The sequence below is a fragment of the Helicoverpa zea genome, chromosome 14, assembly GCF_022581195.2.
Source record: "Helicoverpa zea isolate HzStark_Cry1AcR chromosome 14, ilHelZeax1.1, whole genome shotgun sequence".
NCBI lineage: Eukaryota > Metazoa > Arthropoda > Insecta > Lepidoptera > Noctuidae > Helicoverpa > Helicoverpa zea.
The window spans coordinates 664,051-682,569 of record NC_061465.1 but is presented as its reverse complement, the minus strand read 5'-3'; the positions used below and the strand labels follow the sequence as shown (position 1 = coordinate 682,569).

At 36.5% G+C, this 18,519-nt stretch overlaps 2 protein-coding genes across 11 annotated transcripts in view; one reads left to right on the top strand and one right to left on the bottom strand.

Moving 5' to 3' along the window:
* Positions 1 to 2,264, top strand: part of LOC124636218 (eukaryotic translation initiation factor 5) — a 37,410-nt gene extending 35,146 nt beyond the window's left edge. For all 8 annotated transcript variants that reach the window (XM_047172180.1, XM_047172183.1, XM_047172176.1 and 5 more), the window contains 2 exons: positions 223 to 408; positions 631 to 2,264. In XM_047172180.1, coding sequence (XP_047028136.1) covers positions 223 to 408; positions 631 to 744 — 300 coding nt within the window. In that variant the 3' untranslated portion in view covers positions 745 to 2,264. The remainder of the gene's footprint in view (positions 1 to 222; positions 409 to 630) is intronic.
* A 235-nt stretch (positions 2,265 to 2,499) lies between these two features.
* LOC124636220 (ninjurin-A) lies at positions 2,500 to 17,993 on the bottom strand. Of its 3 annotated transcripts, XM_047172187.1 has the most exons (8): positions 17,646 to 17,993; positions 8,708 to 8,795; positions 7,883 to 8,002; positions 5,762 to 5,887; positions 4,880 to 4,924; positions 4,420 to 4,478; positions 3,768 to 3,941; positions 2,500 to 3,474 (listed from the first exon to the last, which is right to left on the bottom strand). In XM_047172187.1, exons 1-8 carry the CDS (start codon positions 17,805 to 17,807, stop codon positions 3,274 to 3,276), a joined length of 975 nt encoding a protein of 324 aa, XP_047028143.1. In that variant the 5' UTR covers positions 17,808 to 17,993; the 3' UTR covers positions 2,500 to 3,273. The 3 variants fall into 3 exon arrangements, with proteins under 3 accessions (XP_047028143.1, XP_047028144.1, XP_047028145.1); XM_047172188.1 differs by lacking the exon at positions 4,880 to 4,924; XM_047172189.1 differs by lacking the exon at positions 4,880 to 4,924 and having other exon boundaries at positions 5,804 to 5,887.
* Positions 17,994 to 18,519: the final 526 nt, after the last annotated feature.

The following is an 18,519-nucleotide window of genomic DNA, read 5'->3' as shown; positions in this document are numbered from 1 at the left end:
GTCGTACTATAAACGCGCTCACTTGCGATCTAGTAAACATCATTATCCGGAAAAACGAATGAACGTGCTATATTCTAATCATGTCATGTAGCATACGACTCTTTACTTCAGCCAAGTTATAATTACGTATCGAGCGCGTAAACTTACAAAATTCGGAATCAGCACTCTGTTCACAAACAAAAACATTACGATTTTTTTTTAACTATGTTGTTTAATTTGCAGCTGCTGTACGACGAGGACATCGTGGAGGAGAAGGCGATCCTGGAGTGGTCTGCCAAGCCGTCGCGCAAGTACGCCAGCAAGGAGGTGATCGCCGACGTGCGGCGCCGTGCTGCGCCCTTCCTCGAGTGGCTGCAGCACGCCGAGGAGGACTCCAGCGGCACAGACTCCGAGCACGACGACATCGAGGTACGTGCACGTACGACGGAACTGCGGGAAACCGGATAAAACGTGGTCTTTGTTGTGATTGCGATGCTACTAGTACTAGTTTCATTAAAATAAAATAGCTGCATTTGCATCAAAAAGCAACAATTAAGTGGTAATATAGTTATCTGGTGTATAATACTCAGTAGACAATACATTCACTCCTTAGCAAAAACAACAAAATAAACGACTTGTGTATTCTTACAGATCGAGTACGACGACCGCGCCAAGGCGACACCAATCAAGGCGGTGTCGGCCGCGCCCGCCAAGCCCAAGCCGCAGGACGATGACGACGTCGACGTCGACATCGACGCCATCTAGACGTCGCGTCACGCCCTCACGTCGCGTCACGTCACGTCACGCCCCGCCACGTCGCGTCACGCGTCACCGCGCGACGGCTGCTCGCCTCGTGAGATGTTCCGCACACAAGATGACGATCCAGCTTCCTATTCCTTTTATTTCACACTGAATTTATACTAAATTCTTTTAAATTCGTGCACAATGTTTTAACATTTGTCGTCATCAAGGCCATACTTTAATTTGACCATATAGCTAAACTTTTATCTTACTTTTCCATTTGGATAGTTATGCAACGTTTTTTTTAGTCGCTGTTATAAATCTATGCATTTATTGGACTTTACTGCCTTTACTACCTTGATTTTTGTAGTCACACTATGTCTCGAATTATTTACATAGAAATCGTCATCTTGTCGCGAAACAAACTCGGGCCCCGTAACATAACGCAGACATTTAATATGTAGTTCACCCTATCTAAAGTACCCTTCCAAAGTAATTAGAATAGGTATAGATGAATCCCTTTGTCCCTTACGGGAGGTGTAAAGTTTCTTTACTCCACTAGATGTAATCCAAATTATTTCGGAATAATATTGAAGCGTCGTTCATTTAGTTTCTGCTATGTCGATCAACGAGTGGCGATGTTACCGTGGTCGCCTGCCCGCGTTAATGTAATATTTACTGATTATGTATAAGTCATCTAGAAAATACATCTTAAAATAGCGCCGTGCCACGGTGCAGATACAGATGTTTTAAACTAATCATGTCTAATTCAATTATATACCTATCGATGTTTGTTTAGCGTAAGGATAGCGCGACTTTTAATTATAGCATCGTGGATGGAAAACGTTGACCGAACATTTACAATCTTTGTAGTACGGACTGAACGATCGGCGCTTCTCAAATCACTATATTCAAAGCTTAATACTAGGGTGACTGTTTATAGGAAACTATTTTTTTTTCTTATTTCCAACACTATGTTCCTATATATTGATTTTTTTATTATTGTTTTTAATCAATTTATTCCGATATATATTTTGGGACGCAGTTTTATATACATTGGTGTACATCAGGCGGTATTAGAATGAGGAGACAGAGTGTCGCTAGTGCTAGCGAGTCCTCATGTCTGTACGACTGTCACAAACTGGAGATGTCACGCCGTGCTGCAGCTCTGACAACTAGAGTTTGTACGAGGTTTAACATGTCATAGCAATTGATGGATTTTAGTATTACAATTATAAAATTGGCGAACGTTCGGGCTGAGCCTCCGGCGATGAAATAGCGGCGGCAACGCCACAGCATGGAGCGGGTCGCTCGGCTCTGCGTATTTTATATGTGTATGTAATTTAGGTTAGTTTATTTGTGATGAGGCCCACAGACGCGCGCAGTTCTCATGTAATATATAGGGATACGATCGGCCGATCGCCGCTGCGACAGACGGGCAATGTTTCCTCTTACTATTAACTATTATTAAAATAGAATATTTTGAAATTGCCATCTGACAATTTTATTAGATTGTTTTGTATTCAATACATTTTGGATTCTGACTTTTTGGGTTTTATTTATTGATCCACGAAAGTGACACCCACATACTCACTCACATGGCCTGGCAGGCCAGTTTACACTCCATACCAAACAAATACTATCTTCATCGAAGAAAGGTACAGACAACTGAAGTCACTAAATTGCTTGACACCATAGATGCCAGAGTTCAGTATACATTCTGAAAATTCAAAAGTAGGTAGCTCAAGTTGGATGACTGTACATTGAATAAAATAAATGTTTTTTGTAACTTATATAAATGTTTATTTTATGTACAAAATAAAAGCAATATAAATAGTAAACCTAATTATCTATCGCGAGAAAGCTGGTATCTAGCGAACCATGTAAAACTAAATTATTAGATTAAATATTATGAGATTAGCTGGTTTTGAATTAATTAATGTACATACATTACGACTAAGTACAAAAAAGTGTAGTGTATGATAAAAATACTCAGTCTTTTGAAATAAGATCATACATACACATACATGACATAGACATTCGAATTCAAATTATTTTATTGCTAAGAACACAAAAACTGATGAGCGAACTAAATGTGAAGTTAAAAGATTTTCATTTCACAGATTATTATTTTTCAATGTAAATGTAGATGTCGGCATATTTTTCTTAAATACCTATTTAAGTTTTATACAAATCTTTATCTTAACACTAGGTAGGTATATACAAATCTAGCAGAGTCAGTTTGAGCAAAAATACATAGATATCTAGGTAAAAGGCTCAAAATTAAACATTGGAGCATTTAAATTACACTTATTGGTCTATTATTTAAATGCAATTAACTTTAAGATTATGACAAAAATATCACGCAAAGCGCTTTGTCGGAAAAACGGCCGAAAGAGACGAACCGTGTCCGATGAGGTTGTATTAAAATCGTCACAGCGGCCATCTAACGCTGGCTTGAGAAAAGTTCTTTCAACGAATAGAATTCTTGGAAGAAACGTTAGAGTAGGCGGAGAACTTATGCTATGGTTCAGACCTATGCCCCTAGGCCTGCTATACGGAGGGAGGCGTCGCGACAACCGTCTTGGTGACCATGGGAGTGTTGACACTGAATGAGGTGATGAACACGTTGACGATAGTGATGAGGAAGATGCCCAGGACTGTCAGGTTGTTGATCTTGTCGGCCTTGCAGCGCTCCTTGTGGTCGTTCACGTCGTACCGGCTGTTCATGATGAGACCAATACCAACCATCACCTGGGAAAACAATTATGTCAGGTAAGCGCTATATACATTTTAAAAAAATATTCACACGGTTGATTACGTAGTTTTGTGCGGGGAGATTAAAATCATAAATCTTTTGCTTAGAACCTTTACATCGCTAAATTAGCTCATTCGAATTAATCATCGACCCAAGAAACCACAGGCAAATAAGAATGTAAACACTGCCTATTACGTGTCCTGTCTCGTTCTTGTTGCAAAATTATTTGGAGTTTTTTACTAGCTTAGCGTTCAAAGGGTTAACGAATACTAGAGGTAGTGTGACTTACTTGAAAAATGATACTGAGTGAGATAAAGATGAGACTAGGATAGTAGTAGCTGTGCTCGGTGGAGGACTCCAGCACGTATCGCAGCTGGTTGGCGTTGGCGGACAGGAGCGCGAGGTCCATCATGCCCTGTGCCAAGTTCTTCTTCTGCTGGTATGTGTTCACGTCGGGAATCGACTGCAATTGGTATTATGTTAGGAAGTGCTTAGGGCTCTAGAAGATTCCATCTGTTTCCAGATAGTGGATTTAGTTTGATTCGCATTTATTGAGCTTATATTCATTTTCATTCGCCAAATTCATATGTTTACGCCTCAGCAAAATAGAAACATGGAAACATTTATCTATGCAGTAACTTTTACTTAGACAGGAACCTACGCACGTGCGTAGTTACGTGAAACTTTTATTCACTAAACTTGAGTACCTAATTAAAGAAAGAAATTATCTTCAGGCTAGTTAATGAATCATTTCAGCGGTTAATATCAGTAACTTCCACCATGACTCATACCCTAAAGAACTTATATGGGCAAAAAGTCCCCGGCAAAACGGAATGCCTTAAAAACCGAATTGAAGGAAACCAGTTCTAAACAGCCATACACGATACATTTACATTTGACCACTATGGTTCTCAGAAAGTAAACTAAATGACAAAACTTACCCCAGGCATAGGAGACCCAGGCCGTGAGTCACCGAATCTCGTCCCGAGGCCGTTTACATCTGAAAATTAAAAAGAACATGTTACGAGAGAGTCTTTAAATAATTAATGACTTTCCAAAATACATGCGGTAAAATCGTGCAGAGTTTGTGGGGTGACTGAATCTACGTGTCCTATTTGTGCAACTATGGAGCGATGGGGTCCCAGGAGAAACTAAAACTATGAACTACTATGAAACAAAACAAATGTAGGTAGGTAAACTAAAAGTGCAAAGATTTTCATTACTGAAGTGTACTAACAAATTAAGGACGTTACATTCAACATTACTTTGGCTGTATGGACGAAATTCCATCGGTGTGACACTTTTTTATTTTGAGGAATCTCGTCATAACATCTTATAACACATATGAACACACGAATAGTGAATGGTTGCCCAATTGAGTGATTGTTTACTGAAACTCACGTAAAGTGTACGGGTCCAGTTCGTCAGGAAAAATTACTTGTTTAACTGAAACCAGTTAAAAGCTGTCGTTAATGGTGTTAAGCCTGAACAATGAACATCGAATTTCTGTTTTCGTCCTGGTATAAATGTGGACTAGGCTTTTACCTAAATATACCAGGGTAAGATACCTATCGATGTTTCGTGGGGGTACAAACAGTAACATGAATCTGTCAGCAGACGGAGGTAAAAGCATCGCTAGGAATGTTTTATCCACACCGATTTTAAAACTCGTACAAATAGAAGCTTCAGCTGATCCATGTGCTAAATGACGAATGTTTTTGTTTTAGTATCTAGTTATTTTATGTAATTAAAGTCTTTGTTAGCTCAAATCTGACTGACATGCTTTAAGCACATTTTCTAATATCTTCGTTAAATGTTATGGGTTTGTGTATTCTGTGAAGCTCTGGCTCTGTCCCTAATATGTTATTTTTTTTTGTTACTGGTTATAATCAAAGTCTAACTTAAAAGCTTCGTTGTTAAAAACTCAAAAACTTAGTGTACTTGAGTGTTACTCATTAGTTTTACACCATAACCCTGTTATGTGATCGGGACAACGTAGAAGTGGTATTTGAATACCAATGCCTAAGTATTCCGAAACTGTTGCAGGATATTTTTAAATACCAAGTTACGTCTAAACCGCTTTTGCATATCCAATGTTTATTTAATAGGTACACGCACAACGTAATTTGGCTAATTTGAAGTTCCTTTTGGCTGCCACTTTAAAAACTGTGTACCACGCAGTCTATTGACTAAGGCCACTCTTGCCAAGTTACATTGCCCGCAAGTTTACATGAAAATTCTCAAAAGAGAAATTTTGTATAAAATGTGTCGTGTTCCAATCACCGTAAGGGTAGTCTGGTTCGTCATGCTCCCACGGCAATTTACCGTCAGTGGCGCCACCGTCGTCTCCGTCGTGAGGCTCTGAATGTTTGTCACTTGGGTCCAGTTCCGTTGGGTGCTCGCTGCCATCTAATACACAGAATAATAGGGAATTAAAAAGGGCTAATGTTGATTAAACACTGAATGAAAAATATAAAGCGAGCCTGCACAATCATCATTTGCCTAGCCTTTTCCCAATCATGATGAACTATGTTGGAGAATGCGTCTTTATACCAGTATTATACATGGAGTTCTCGCATGCACTATATTATTATAAATATTATAATAGAAGATCGTTTTAAGTTATTGATTGGCAATACAAATATTAAGTGGACAATGGTACAAAGCAGACGTTATAAGTATCAGTCGCCAAATCCGAACCGAACTGTAGGTACTGAAAATATAGGCTCCCAGGTTTATTTATGACATAACGATATTTAAGTATTAACATCTTTGCTTTGTCCTCGATTAACAAGATACCTATGCACAAAATAATAACATAGTAAATATTAGATAGATAGCAATGTTGGCCGTCTAGGAACGTTGTACCCGTGAATTAGCATAAATGACGTAAATGTTGAGTACATAGTACAGTATATATACATAATGTGCATAGCTTTGTCTCGCGTTCTTGACCTTCAGCTGTGTCTAGTTTAAATATAAGATTAATTATGTTGTTCTTCAAACCTTTTAATACCTCTATAAGTAGGTAACACTGGTGCACATTCCACCAAACGAATAAGGAAAACATTTATTAAAATAATCGTTTTAGTAACACCTACGTGTTTTAAAGGTTTGTTTAAGTGATTTATTAGTTTTGCTTATTATTTTCTTCTGTATTCGTACATTTTTACACCTAATAGAATGTAATCATTCCTGACGCCACAAGTCAACTAACTTTGGTTTGCAATGATGAATACTTCAATCAAACCTTTTCATTTGTTTCTAAACAAGATACAAATCAGAGTTCAAACAGTTATACTACGGGTTTAGATAAAAATCCCTTAGGACCACACGCTACAAAGGTTCGCAACACGTAGCTTGTAGCGCGTAGTCCTTTGCTACGAGATAGACTGAAATACCAAATTCAGTAAGGATTCATTCGCTAGTAACTGCATTTTATTTATATGCTCACACGCATACCTTCTATCTTCGCGTTATCAGCGTGCAATGTAGCAATATTTACGAATGTGATATCGCAAGACCACATCCTTTTGTGAAACAGCGGTCAATGATAAGTGACCCACTAATTATATTATATTATACATACTGCGGTTCATTATTTCTTATCATTGCATTGAGTTACATTGGATACTTTTAGCCTTATTTTCGAGAACATACAAAGAGGTGTTTGATAACATTGTATTTATAAATTAAGAGGACGAATTGGAATTTTTGGCGCCAAGGATCTCAATTTTTCTCAGTAAATACAAAACGGATCAAAATACAACTTGGTTACCTGAAAGTTCATGATATAAACCTTATTTTGTTAGACGTCAAAACATGATTAGGTAACTTTTATAACAGAGAAAAATATATCAAACATACCTCTTTTTAAAAAGAGATTCACATATTATGGGCAAACGGGACCGATTTAAGCCTCTTAACTTTTTTAGTAGTTGAGTATATACATACTCTTTAAAATTGTAGAAGGAATTTTTATTAAATTATCATTTCTAAATAATAAAATTACAAAACCATTTGGCGCTTACGACTTTTAGTTATAAGCTAGCGCGCGTATTGTTATCCTCGCCCCGCTCAGACGCTCCGACCCCTTTTGGCGCCTTAGATGCGCGTGTCGGTTATGGAATTATTGTTGACCAATTCGTCGCCTTAACAAGAACAATTGTTATCTTTTTGGCTGTGACAATGGCCGTCAGTTTGCTGGACTTTTATCTCTTTCAAAGTAATATGCTAACTTTAAGCTCGAGCAAGTTTGCAACAAACTTGCTCAACTTCTATAAACGAGCTGTGCTAAAAATATCTAACATATCGAAACTTGGCTGGGGCACTCCCGTGCTTTCAGAGGCTAACCTAACCTAACATACATTTAGGTACTTTGACATAACTCTCAATATTTAATACCGTGGTCATGGTCGTGATTCTCAGGGTTCTTGTCAATGGGCTCGAACAGTCCGTCGTCGATGCCAGGGTACGGAGTCGCGTCCTTCGGAGGGTCGCCATCCAGGTCGTCGATCTCAGGTCCTGGAAGATTAATCAGTTCTTTTATTAGGGGAATAATATGGTGTGGTTTTTGAGCTACGGTTAAGCTTAGGGTAGTATTTAACCCAGCTGTCAACCGGAGTTTCGCACAACAACAACACGGAGTTTCAACAACTCTTCAAATCCTTAAGAGTTGTCTATAAATTTCTGCTGCCACAGCACCAAATACCAAACTACCATCACTACAGAATTATTTTAAAAGTGGTGTCAAATGGATGCGTATGTATCTGAAACTTCAGCGAGAGGAAACTGATTAACTGCTTGCGTAAATGTTATTGACTTAGCAGTTCTTAACCACAATTAATAATATAATTAATAAATCAAATACCTAAATAAGTGGTGCCTTCTTGTTGTGGTGACGTTAGTGACGTAGTTAAGTTAGGTACTTCAGTATAGTCTGTCCTTTGCTCCATGGCACATAAAATATACTGTTGTCACACAGTTTTAGAGCTTTTACCGTGCATGCTAGGTACAAGTAGCTTTATGCTTCCTCTAATAGTCTAGCTTGAAGAACCTAGGTTCCTCGTACCTATCTATGATAAATTACATACCTACGCATTTAATGCTCACATTGCAAAGATCATTGAAAAAAAATTGTTTTCCCCCCCTTTTCCGAATGATGATAGTGTAAACTTTTCATAGCAACGGCTTTGTTTGATTTTTGCAGTTACATGATAGTATACTGACCGGCTAAAGGAGGCAGCTGTCGGTCCCTGGGCGGCTCCAGCAGCGGCTGCGTCGGAGTCGAGTCGCTCTCACCCAAGTTGTTGTTGCTCTGTGGAAGATAACAAAAACATATTTATTTACATCAATTTTCGGTAATCTCACCGAAGTTTCTGTACTACAGTAAACGGTTCTGTGTTACTTTGAGGCCCCTTTATAGTCATGCATCGCGAAATTTCAGCATTTTGACGAATTATAGTTATGTGCCACAAAGACTAATATACATTGAATCAGTGTTTTGGAGTCTGCGGAATGCTTTATATGCTTGAAATGTAATTTATATTGCTAAGTAACAGAATGCATCATAATTAACCTTTTTCCTTTTGACTTGTTGATCTTGTGTGACGTTACTATAACTAACTGCTGAATAATAAAAACAAAATAACTATTACAAAGCAAATAGGTATCGTCTTTCTTTTACCTATACACACTGGTGTTCATAATTTAGAATCAACAGCTCAGAGATTCCAAGCAGGTATTCATAACTGTTCTGGATTAATTACAATACAGTTTACAGCTAAATGCACCTAAGAATAGAAGCAGACAGACAAACTACGAAACTTCGCTACGCGGGAGTCAGTCTGTTTTTATAAACTCCAAATAAACACAGACTGTAGTCTGCCTATTATACACACACTTCATCTCAACACATTTAGGTCAAACCAACAGATGCTCGAAAAGCTCTACCACTAAATAAAAATCTATGCTCACTATGCAATCGTTGCAATTACAAAAAGAATTCCGATATGATCTCTACAAACAAGACCTACATCGAGGTTCTATCAATTGCGTCAAGCCTGAACCTTGGATAGGATTCATCTACCAAGAATTCGGGAGACCAAGCTATTTACTTAGTGACCACTAATCGATATAACGCGGGGAAAACCAACCAAGTACCACAAGGAACCCCAAGGTTTTCATGATTCATTGCAATTACAGTTCTGCAAACTGCATCGACAAGCTAGAATTCTTTGTCATCTCATCACATCCTGTGGGGATATGTACTTGTAAGGGACTTGAAATCAGGGAATTCCTAATTTATCAGTACAGAAAACTACCTCTTAAAACAAACACTTCGTTTCAAATGTTCGATTTTTCTGATGGATTGTATCGCTAGTAATTTGTTCCTGAAGTTATATAAGGCCTAACGTATTTAAATTAAAAATAAGTTTTCCTCAATTACGTATGCCCAGAAATGATATGAGTTTGAAGTAATTAAAATTGTTCCCTTTATTAACAACCTCTTTCGTATCAGGAAGTTGATTAAAAATATGCAAAGGTCAATAATCTAGCCATTGGCAACGAAATATAAACAATACATATGCTTTGACACTTTGAAATATCAACATTCACTTTCCTGTTACCTCTACGTGAAAATAAGTGCAGAAGACAAACAAGAGACTATATTTATAACATCTCTGAGGAAAACATGAAAATAAACGTTAAAAATAAACTGTCGTAAAAGAAAATATTTTTCTGATATACCTAAATGCAACTTCTTGACTACAATTTATACCTATAAATTTTTGGCAAGCGTGATGTGAATTTATCAACGCGTTTTATCTAGCGGGTATTCCACTGTCCCGTGACGATTATTGGCTTTCATTAATTCTATTTGGTATACAAAACACATTTGATGGATAGCAGGTATCTCTATTCCTTACTGTATACTACGAGTAAGGCCGCTGCCTCGAATTTTGCGGGCAGCGGGGCGGCAGCGGCGGCGGCGCGTTCGGTCACCGTTTTGAATGGAGCTCACCGCTCGTTGCCCGCTCCCGCGCCGCTGTATTCGAGGGCCGGTCCATTTGATTATACGCGTAAGATCCTGCCGCTCCCGCGCCGCCGCCGCTGCCGCCCCGCTGCCCGCAAAATTCGAGGCAGCGGCCTAAAAGCCCTGGATTTATTTCAGGTAATAACAAGCAGACGACGAAATTGTATAGTAACGAAAGGAAATCGTCCTATATACCTATACCTTTTCTTGTTCTTCTTCTTAGCGTTTATCCCGTCTTGTGACGGGGTCCGCTTTCCGTATCTTCATCTTCTAAAATTGAAATTGTCCTGTATACCGTCAGAGATTTATCATGTCCTTGAAGCTCCATATAGGAGTCACACATGGAACATTCTTGCTTTGTCACAAAACGGGACATTAATGCAATGTAGCTATGTAGGACATCAGTTAATTGCATTGGGTCACTAATTGGACATTTAAACTTGACCGAGTCCCCAAAAGTCCATAAATAAACATCGGACACGTCAATTAGTTATTTGTTATTGTTACTAACTAGGTATACGAAATATCAATAATTTAGTTTTAATTACCTCCAACAAACGTGTGAACTTTATGATAAATATTTATCAGTTTGTTCTTGAGACGTATTGGTGCAAATCTTATAGTATAGCAGGGGCCCGATTCTCCTAAGTTAATAATGTCAAAATCGAATAGAAATCGAATCGCAATATGATCGCAATAGCAGTTTTAACCATATCGGACATTCTGCTACTAATAAAAGACCAATCGTATTCGATTGACATTTGATTGGTGTGCGATTGGTCTGCTATTTTGGTAATTTTGGTCTATACGGTAGTTTGCTGTACAATCATTTTGCAATCGTAAATCATTTGCAGACAAAATGATTCATTATTGAATGACAGAAAAGGATAAAAACGTTTATTTCAAAGAAAAAATAGCGGAATGCCACATACGCTTCAATCGTAATCGAGTCGGGATCGGATCGCAGTCGAATCGAGTCGAACGTGAATCGTATGTTGCTTAAGTAAAATTAGGAGAATCGGGCCCCAGATAAACGAGGCCAACGGGTCATCGGAGTGCGTCCCAATTGTGAAGATAAATAATTGCATTTTAAAATATTGTGGCCAGTGCATTTAATTTTAATTGTATCAAAACATAGACAAGGCTATAGAATATACTTAGATGATGCCCATGCATAATTTAATGTAGGTATACTCGACAAATTATTATTATTAGCAAATTGTTTTAACCTGTTTAGCCTCGCATGGTGCCTCGGAGAGACAAACGCCCATGTCTGTAGAGTACCTATAAAAGGTAAATACCCACTGAAATACTGTACATATTATTTTCCTTCAAAGCCTGCAGGTGTTATCGCATTCTAAACCCATAAAATATTCAGTTCATCATAAATACGACGCTAACGCAATGGCGTGCCCTTGACAATGACCTCAAGACGCCGCTTTTGGCAGCGCTGCGCCCACGCAGGTTTCAAATACAAAGACTCCTCACTAATTGTGCGAAATAATCAACGTCTGTTTTGTTAAATAGATATTTTGTCGCATGAAGTATGGAATACGACATTTCATCTGTTTTCTTAATAAATCTATGTAGTTCATATGTATTTCCTCTGTGTTGTAAAGGAAAAATACCTATCACGCCAACCAAAAAAATATGATGATAATGATCGTCTCCGGGTTTTTCATATTGCTCTCTCATCAAAATCTGTTTATTTTTTAACGGTGTCAAAGAAAGTCACATTCTTGTTTAATAATAATACTACATCTAATAAATCTTATTTACGCACGCGTAATTTCGAGATGGAAAATCTTCGTGCAATTTTTCGTATGAGGAAAACGTGAAAGCTCTTACGATAACTCACTAGACGTTTATTTACTTCGTCTGAAATTCGTAGTACAGATGTTTTGTCTATGTAAACAGTACTTTTAACACCTGTAGCATTCGTGTCTCTCAGAATTCTTTAATGCGACAAATATATGTAGTTTTCAGTAACCTATCAGTAGAGCAAGTGCGTAAGTACTCAAATAAAATAGGACAAAATAAGTACAAATGATAGGCAGTAATTGTTATGACGTGAGTGGCGTTTCTTGCTATCCAGCCTTCAATAATGTGTCACTGGATAAAATAAATAATAAAGTCATTAATATTTAGTTAATTTTATTTATTACCTGATTCATCAAATCAAAGGCCTAAAGAACATGAATTGGTAGTTGATTCACTTTTAAAGTAGAATTTTCAGTCAGGCTACCTGCCACTACCAAGTATAACTACCAGTCGTAGCTTAGAAGCCTGGAATTCTGACAACCAGTCTTACCCAGTACTTAGAACCAAGATTGATATATGAAAATATGTCATCATCTTCAAGGAAAACTTGTAACAAAATGAACTCATAATTTTTTTTGTGTTTAGGTACGTCATGAAGGCTGTAATAATAAACGAAGTCTGCGTTAATATAATGAGTCAACGTATGTGGGTAAGGGGCATTGACCTCTTCTCAATGCTACGGAACTATTCGACTATAAGAGATATTGTGCTTCTGATAATACTGCTAAGCGATGAATGGCTAAAATATTCGCGAAAAGGATAAAAGGCTATAAAATACCTCAAATAACGGATTCTAATAACTACTACTCTCTAGAATTATCGACGGGACTGATACAGTGATACTAACAACTAAAATCTTTTTTAATTGGGTATATTAATATTTTGATAGATAAAGAACACATAATTTTTGTAATATTCATAATTTGGGCATTACTTTATATTGACAATAATTTTACATTAGTAATTAATTTGACATTAGAATTCGCTTTTAATAACTAACTGCCATCTAGGACTAACTTAATTAAATAAACAAAATGGCTTCTAAATTGATTAATGTGAGCTTATAGTTTTAATACTAAAGACAACGAATTAAAATAGAGGAAAACTAATTTTCCTCTGTCGTCGTTACATAATTAGGAAATTAAATTCTATCATAATATTTGACTGTAACAATTTTATGTGCCTACCTAGTAATTCAGCTAGGAAAAGTAATATAATTTCGTTACGGCAGCAGTTTTTTTAAACATCGACGTCACCAATTAGCTCTATGACACGATAACGGAAAACCAAAAACGTATTTCGTCGATCACGTTCACAAAACATACGTCATTGGCAATTCGCGTTCGACGACAAGACAAGAACGACAAGGAGAAAAAATACAACTTTCATCGACATGAAAAAAACCGGACGCCGCCGCCGTATTGGAATTCCCCTTACAATGCATAGACAGTGGTGTGCCTGATTACATACATCCTCATCTTCCCAGCTGACTGAGTTATATGAAATATAGTGACGTATGTATTCCATAGCAAACTATACGTTGGGGCTTCCTGATTGAAGAAGTGTTTTTTGCCTAAGGATTCTAAGTACAGCTATTGAGAACGAAATTAATAGGTACAAGTTTTTTTTTCCAAACGCAAGCGCCTTTTTTCTACCATTCATTATATCCATAGACAAAAGCTCGTTTTCAATGAGGAAATTATATTTAGTGTAGTCAAGCAAGTACCCGGTGGCTAAGTTTTTTCTGTTGCTAGTTTTTGTTTGATTTTTCACCTTACGAAAAACATGAGGGTTTCATAATTTTCGACACTCATTTCAATATTTTTTCAGTCAGATTGTATTGCGCAATTTCTTAGAATTTGTAGTCAATCATTATTTTACTCTATGAGCCTATGTTGTGTAACGTCTTAATATTGTGTGAGTGATTCAACTGGACCCCCAAATATAGGTGAGCTATTTATATCTCATTAGACACAATGAATACTTGCTTTGCGTATGTAAGTAATATTTTATAATTGTGAAGCAATATTTGAAAATTATTAAATGTTTGTCTAAACATTATTATGAGTTTCGATACAAACGAAAACCATTATACTTTAACTGTTAATTACAGAACAGAGGACATAAAACCATGTTAGATACTATTCTGAGGTTTAACTCAGGAGGGACTGGTAGCCAAGTTCTTAATAGGCCTAGTTTCAGATATTATGTATATTTATACCTAAGGGAAATATCGAACAAATCTTCCTGTTAATTATGCACTCTAAGTGCAGGAAAATTAAAACTTTGACGTATTCAGTGTAAAAAGATTAGCATTAAATAACAACGAGTTTTTCCGTCTGTGAATGTCCGACTGAAGGCTTAATAACAAATGATGCTGTAGTTGGTTAGTTGCTAGACGTAGGTAGTTAATTAAATCTTAGAAAGGGTTTTTCAGATCATTGTTTATTGTGGTCACAGGGTCACACTTAAGAGATACCTACCATGTTAGATGAATACCTATCATAAGAAATGAGAAGGAGTACAGAGATGTTTTATCTACACTCGTATATCTGACAATTATGAAGCCGTAGCAAATTACTTTTAACTGATGAACAAAGCAATAAAGTGAAGGGAAAAACTATTTAAAAGGCTTTCAAGGCAAGAATATAAATCAAACTTGATGAAGTGAATGAACAAAGGATTTCAGTGCATGTTACTGTAAACTTAAGCTGAGTTCTAAATGACTGACTAACATGCAGCAGACGTCATGGTGCTGGACGTGAATTACCAGTAGCTAGATACAAATGAACGTGTACAATAACAAAAACAAGGAAAGCTTGCAGCCGGCTTCTCGTTTACAGAGTTTGCATATTACGTAAATTAAGAGGATAATATAAGAATTATTTAACGACAGTATATATTCGTCATTAAGACCTCATTATTGAAGAAACAACATTCCTGGCTGCTGAGTTCATCAACGATACTCTGATTAGCGTGAGATGAAGACTTTAATTATCCAGCTTTATGAGCATTTGTAGATAACCATGATCGGCAAAGATATCGTCCGGGGGGTTTGTTCCACCACTTCTTCGCAGCAAAAACAAATAGCTGTCTTTTGTAAATTGGACCTTCAAAAAGTGCTAATTTTCAGCCTACTTTGAATAAATTACTTTTTATATAACCAAAAGAAATTGTTAAAAGGCGGACTTTTAATAAATGAACATCTATGTTAAAATATTGAATGTTAAATCTTAAAACAGCTATACAATAACAGAAACAGAAAAAGATTCACCATTTTTGCACTGCGCTGATTATTTTTCTTATCTAGATTACAATAACTTATTATTATCTCGTTATTGCGTAATGATGCAATCATCCGACTGATGTTAGTTGTACTAATGTTTGTAAACTTTTCTGAAAACTGTGCAATACAATACACACATGTATGTGAGAGGTTTACTAATCTGTGTAAAGAAGTAAATGATGAAGTCATTATTTACTTTTTTTATTTTTGTCGCAACATGAAGAAGACTTGATTTCATTAGAGGAGTTTTCAGCAGAAGGCGTCGGATAGTGTCCTTACGAAAAACCAAGAATGAGTGCTAAACTCACTTATACTACACATAAATAATTCATTAGGAAGAGGAAGTCATTATTTTTTATAATAATTCGTTACGTATTGCATAACACAACAGGAAAACCCCTGATGAACGGAAACCTCATAATTATGGCCATACTGATCCATTCAGGATAAATAGACGCTTTGTTAACCATTTAAAACAAATGCTATGACTCCTATAGCATTTTGCATACAATCCCTTCGGCATTCCCTGTCACATTTACTCTTTAATATATTAAACTAGCTTCCTCCAGTGGTTTTACTCACGTCTTATGAAAACCACTTTGCGCACTCAATAAAGATTAGCATTATATTTTCTATGAATGAACTATTAAATATATCTAAGGCTGAAAAGATTTTTCAAATCGGATTTAACCTGGTCCTATTTCTAAGATTATTATTATAATTTTTTAACCTGAATCCCACAAATGCCGTCTTGTTAGTTTTAAATTTTAAATAACCGTAACTTGCATACACAAGGGTGAAATTTATGTTCTGTTCACTACTTACATAATGTTAACACCTCATGTAACACCATATTTGAAGCGAATTAATTTATTAAATTTATTTTAAAAAATCAGCTTTATGCTATTAGTAAAGTGTAAATGACATGTATATAGTATATAGCAGTTTAGTTCAGGCCCTAAATGAATCATGGTGAATGGTTGCCAAAGCAGCTACATAGGTCAACTGCGTGTGATGCATAGATTCATGAGAGAGAAAATAAATAAATCAGAATCACAGAGAAGTGTTGGGTTTGATTTATGATTAAAAGGAAAATAATAAGAAGTTTGGACATTAAAGGTACGGTATGGAATGCCAAATGGTAAGCAAGTCATAGAGGACCAAAGAGTGGAAAAACTGTTGGTGTTTCGGAGCTGATGAAAATTGATAGAGATTTAATCAACAGGTTTAGCAAAACATTTTTGGAACTTGATATTAAAAAATAAGAAATATCAATAAATTATTCTGTCTCTTATTCTTTTCGGTCACTTTTAACAATCTTCCTTTGTGATGATAATCTCGGAAATCTAAAGGCTAGTACATGAACAGTCCATGATGTCACATAATAATGCATTAAAGTGCACAATGCACAGACAACCAGCAGTATAGCTGCATTATTTGAACTGCCATAAAGGGATAATTAAACTGCATTCAGCGTAAAGGCATCCGGAAACATAAACGCTGGTCACGAATACAACTGCATTAGAGAATCAGACATATTATTCCTTATAGATAAAGATAAAATATTGAATCTTATGTTACCAAGCCATTATATGATCCCGAATGATCTCAGACTTAGGTTAAACTAAGACCTCGCTGAATCTCTTGAAAATACTTATTTTTTGTTTCATATCAATCTATCCATATGACTACAACAACAATAAGTAAAACATTTTAAAAGACAAGCATTTAGTTTTTGGCGTGTTTTAGTTTGGTTTGTCTATTTCTGTTATTACCTTCTGGGAAAACCCATGGCTGTCAGCATGATTCGAAATTTTGGGCACGTTAAATGATAGGTCAGTGACCTCTACTAGATGTGTTTCGAATCGGTCTATTGCTGATTTATCGCTGTTTCATTTAAATATTTGTAACTTCCTTATTTGGTCAGGATATTTATCCCAGTAAATATAGAGTAATATAGTATAATATCTAACCTGTAAGTAATGTTTATTACTACAATTATTTAGATCTTAATTAAAACTTACAAATTGTGTATCGAGTCCTCGTTCGAGGTCCATTGGGCGCACATTGTTCGTAACAGGTGGTTTGACCGGCGCCACTGGACGGCCAAAAATTTCGATAATATCATTAAGAAGTACGTCGTTCTTCTCGTTCACAATGTCCAATTTCACGTTATCTTTAGCCATTTTTACACCAATGGAAAAAACTGCACTACAAAGGTTTATTAACAAAAGTTTTCTTAGATAAAGTTGTGTTTGTTCGCACGTTTGTTTAAATTAGCGCGCGAACACGGTCGTCGATCGCAGCGGTCAGGCGCAGACTGCAAGATTGTTCAAACGTGTGACTTAATGACTTGATCTCTAAAAATAACAAACTATTACACGACTGATTTTAACTGAACGTCTGGCTGTTGAAGTTAGGATTATATACTAGCTCTTTTTTGCTGTAGGTAGTAACAATTCAGCTGTCGTAGGAATTTTAAATGAAAAACCCGTCACTGTGACGGTATTGATGGTTTTCATTGATAAACGTAGTTATGTGCATATAGGGTTTGCGGTCATTTTAATTGATGAACCGTTGACGATATAACTAAGTACTCTCTTTTCATTGTAATCGATATCATACTAATGCGTATTACAAAAAGGAAACGTTTGTTTGGTTTTTTGAAGGCTCCAAAATTAATGAACTGATTTGCAAAATCCATTTGGAAGCTACACCCTGGTAACGCAATACTCGTATAATATGTTTGAAAGAGGAAGCTAAGATTGACTTAATTTAGGTAGGTAGGTACTATTAGTTGATATTTAAGTCCTACGAGATTTTTACACCCTATAAACGAAGTTACCAGAGTGATCTTTGGACCAGTTTTTTTTTTAGAATTGCAGAGAATTGTGAACT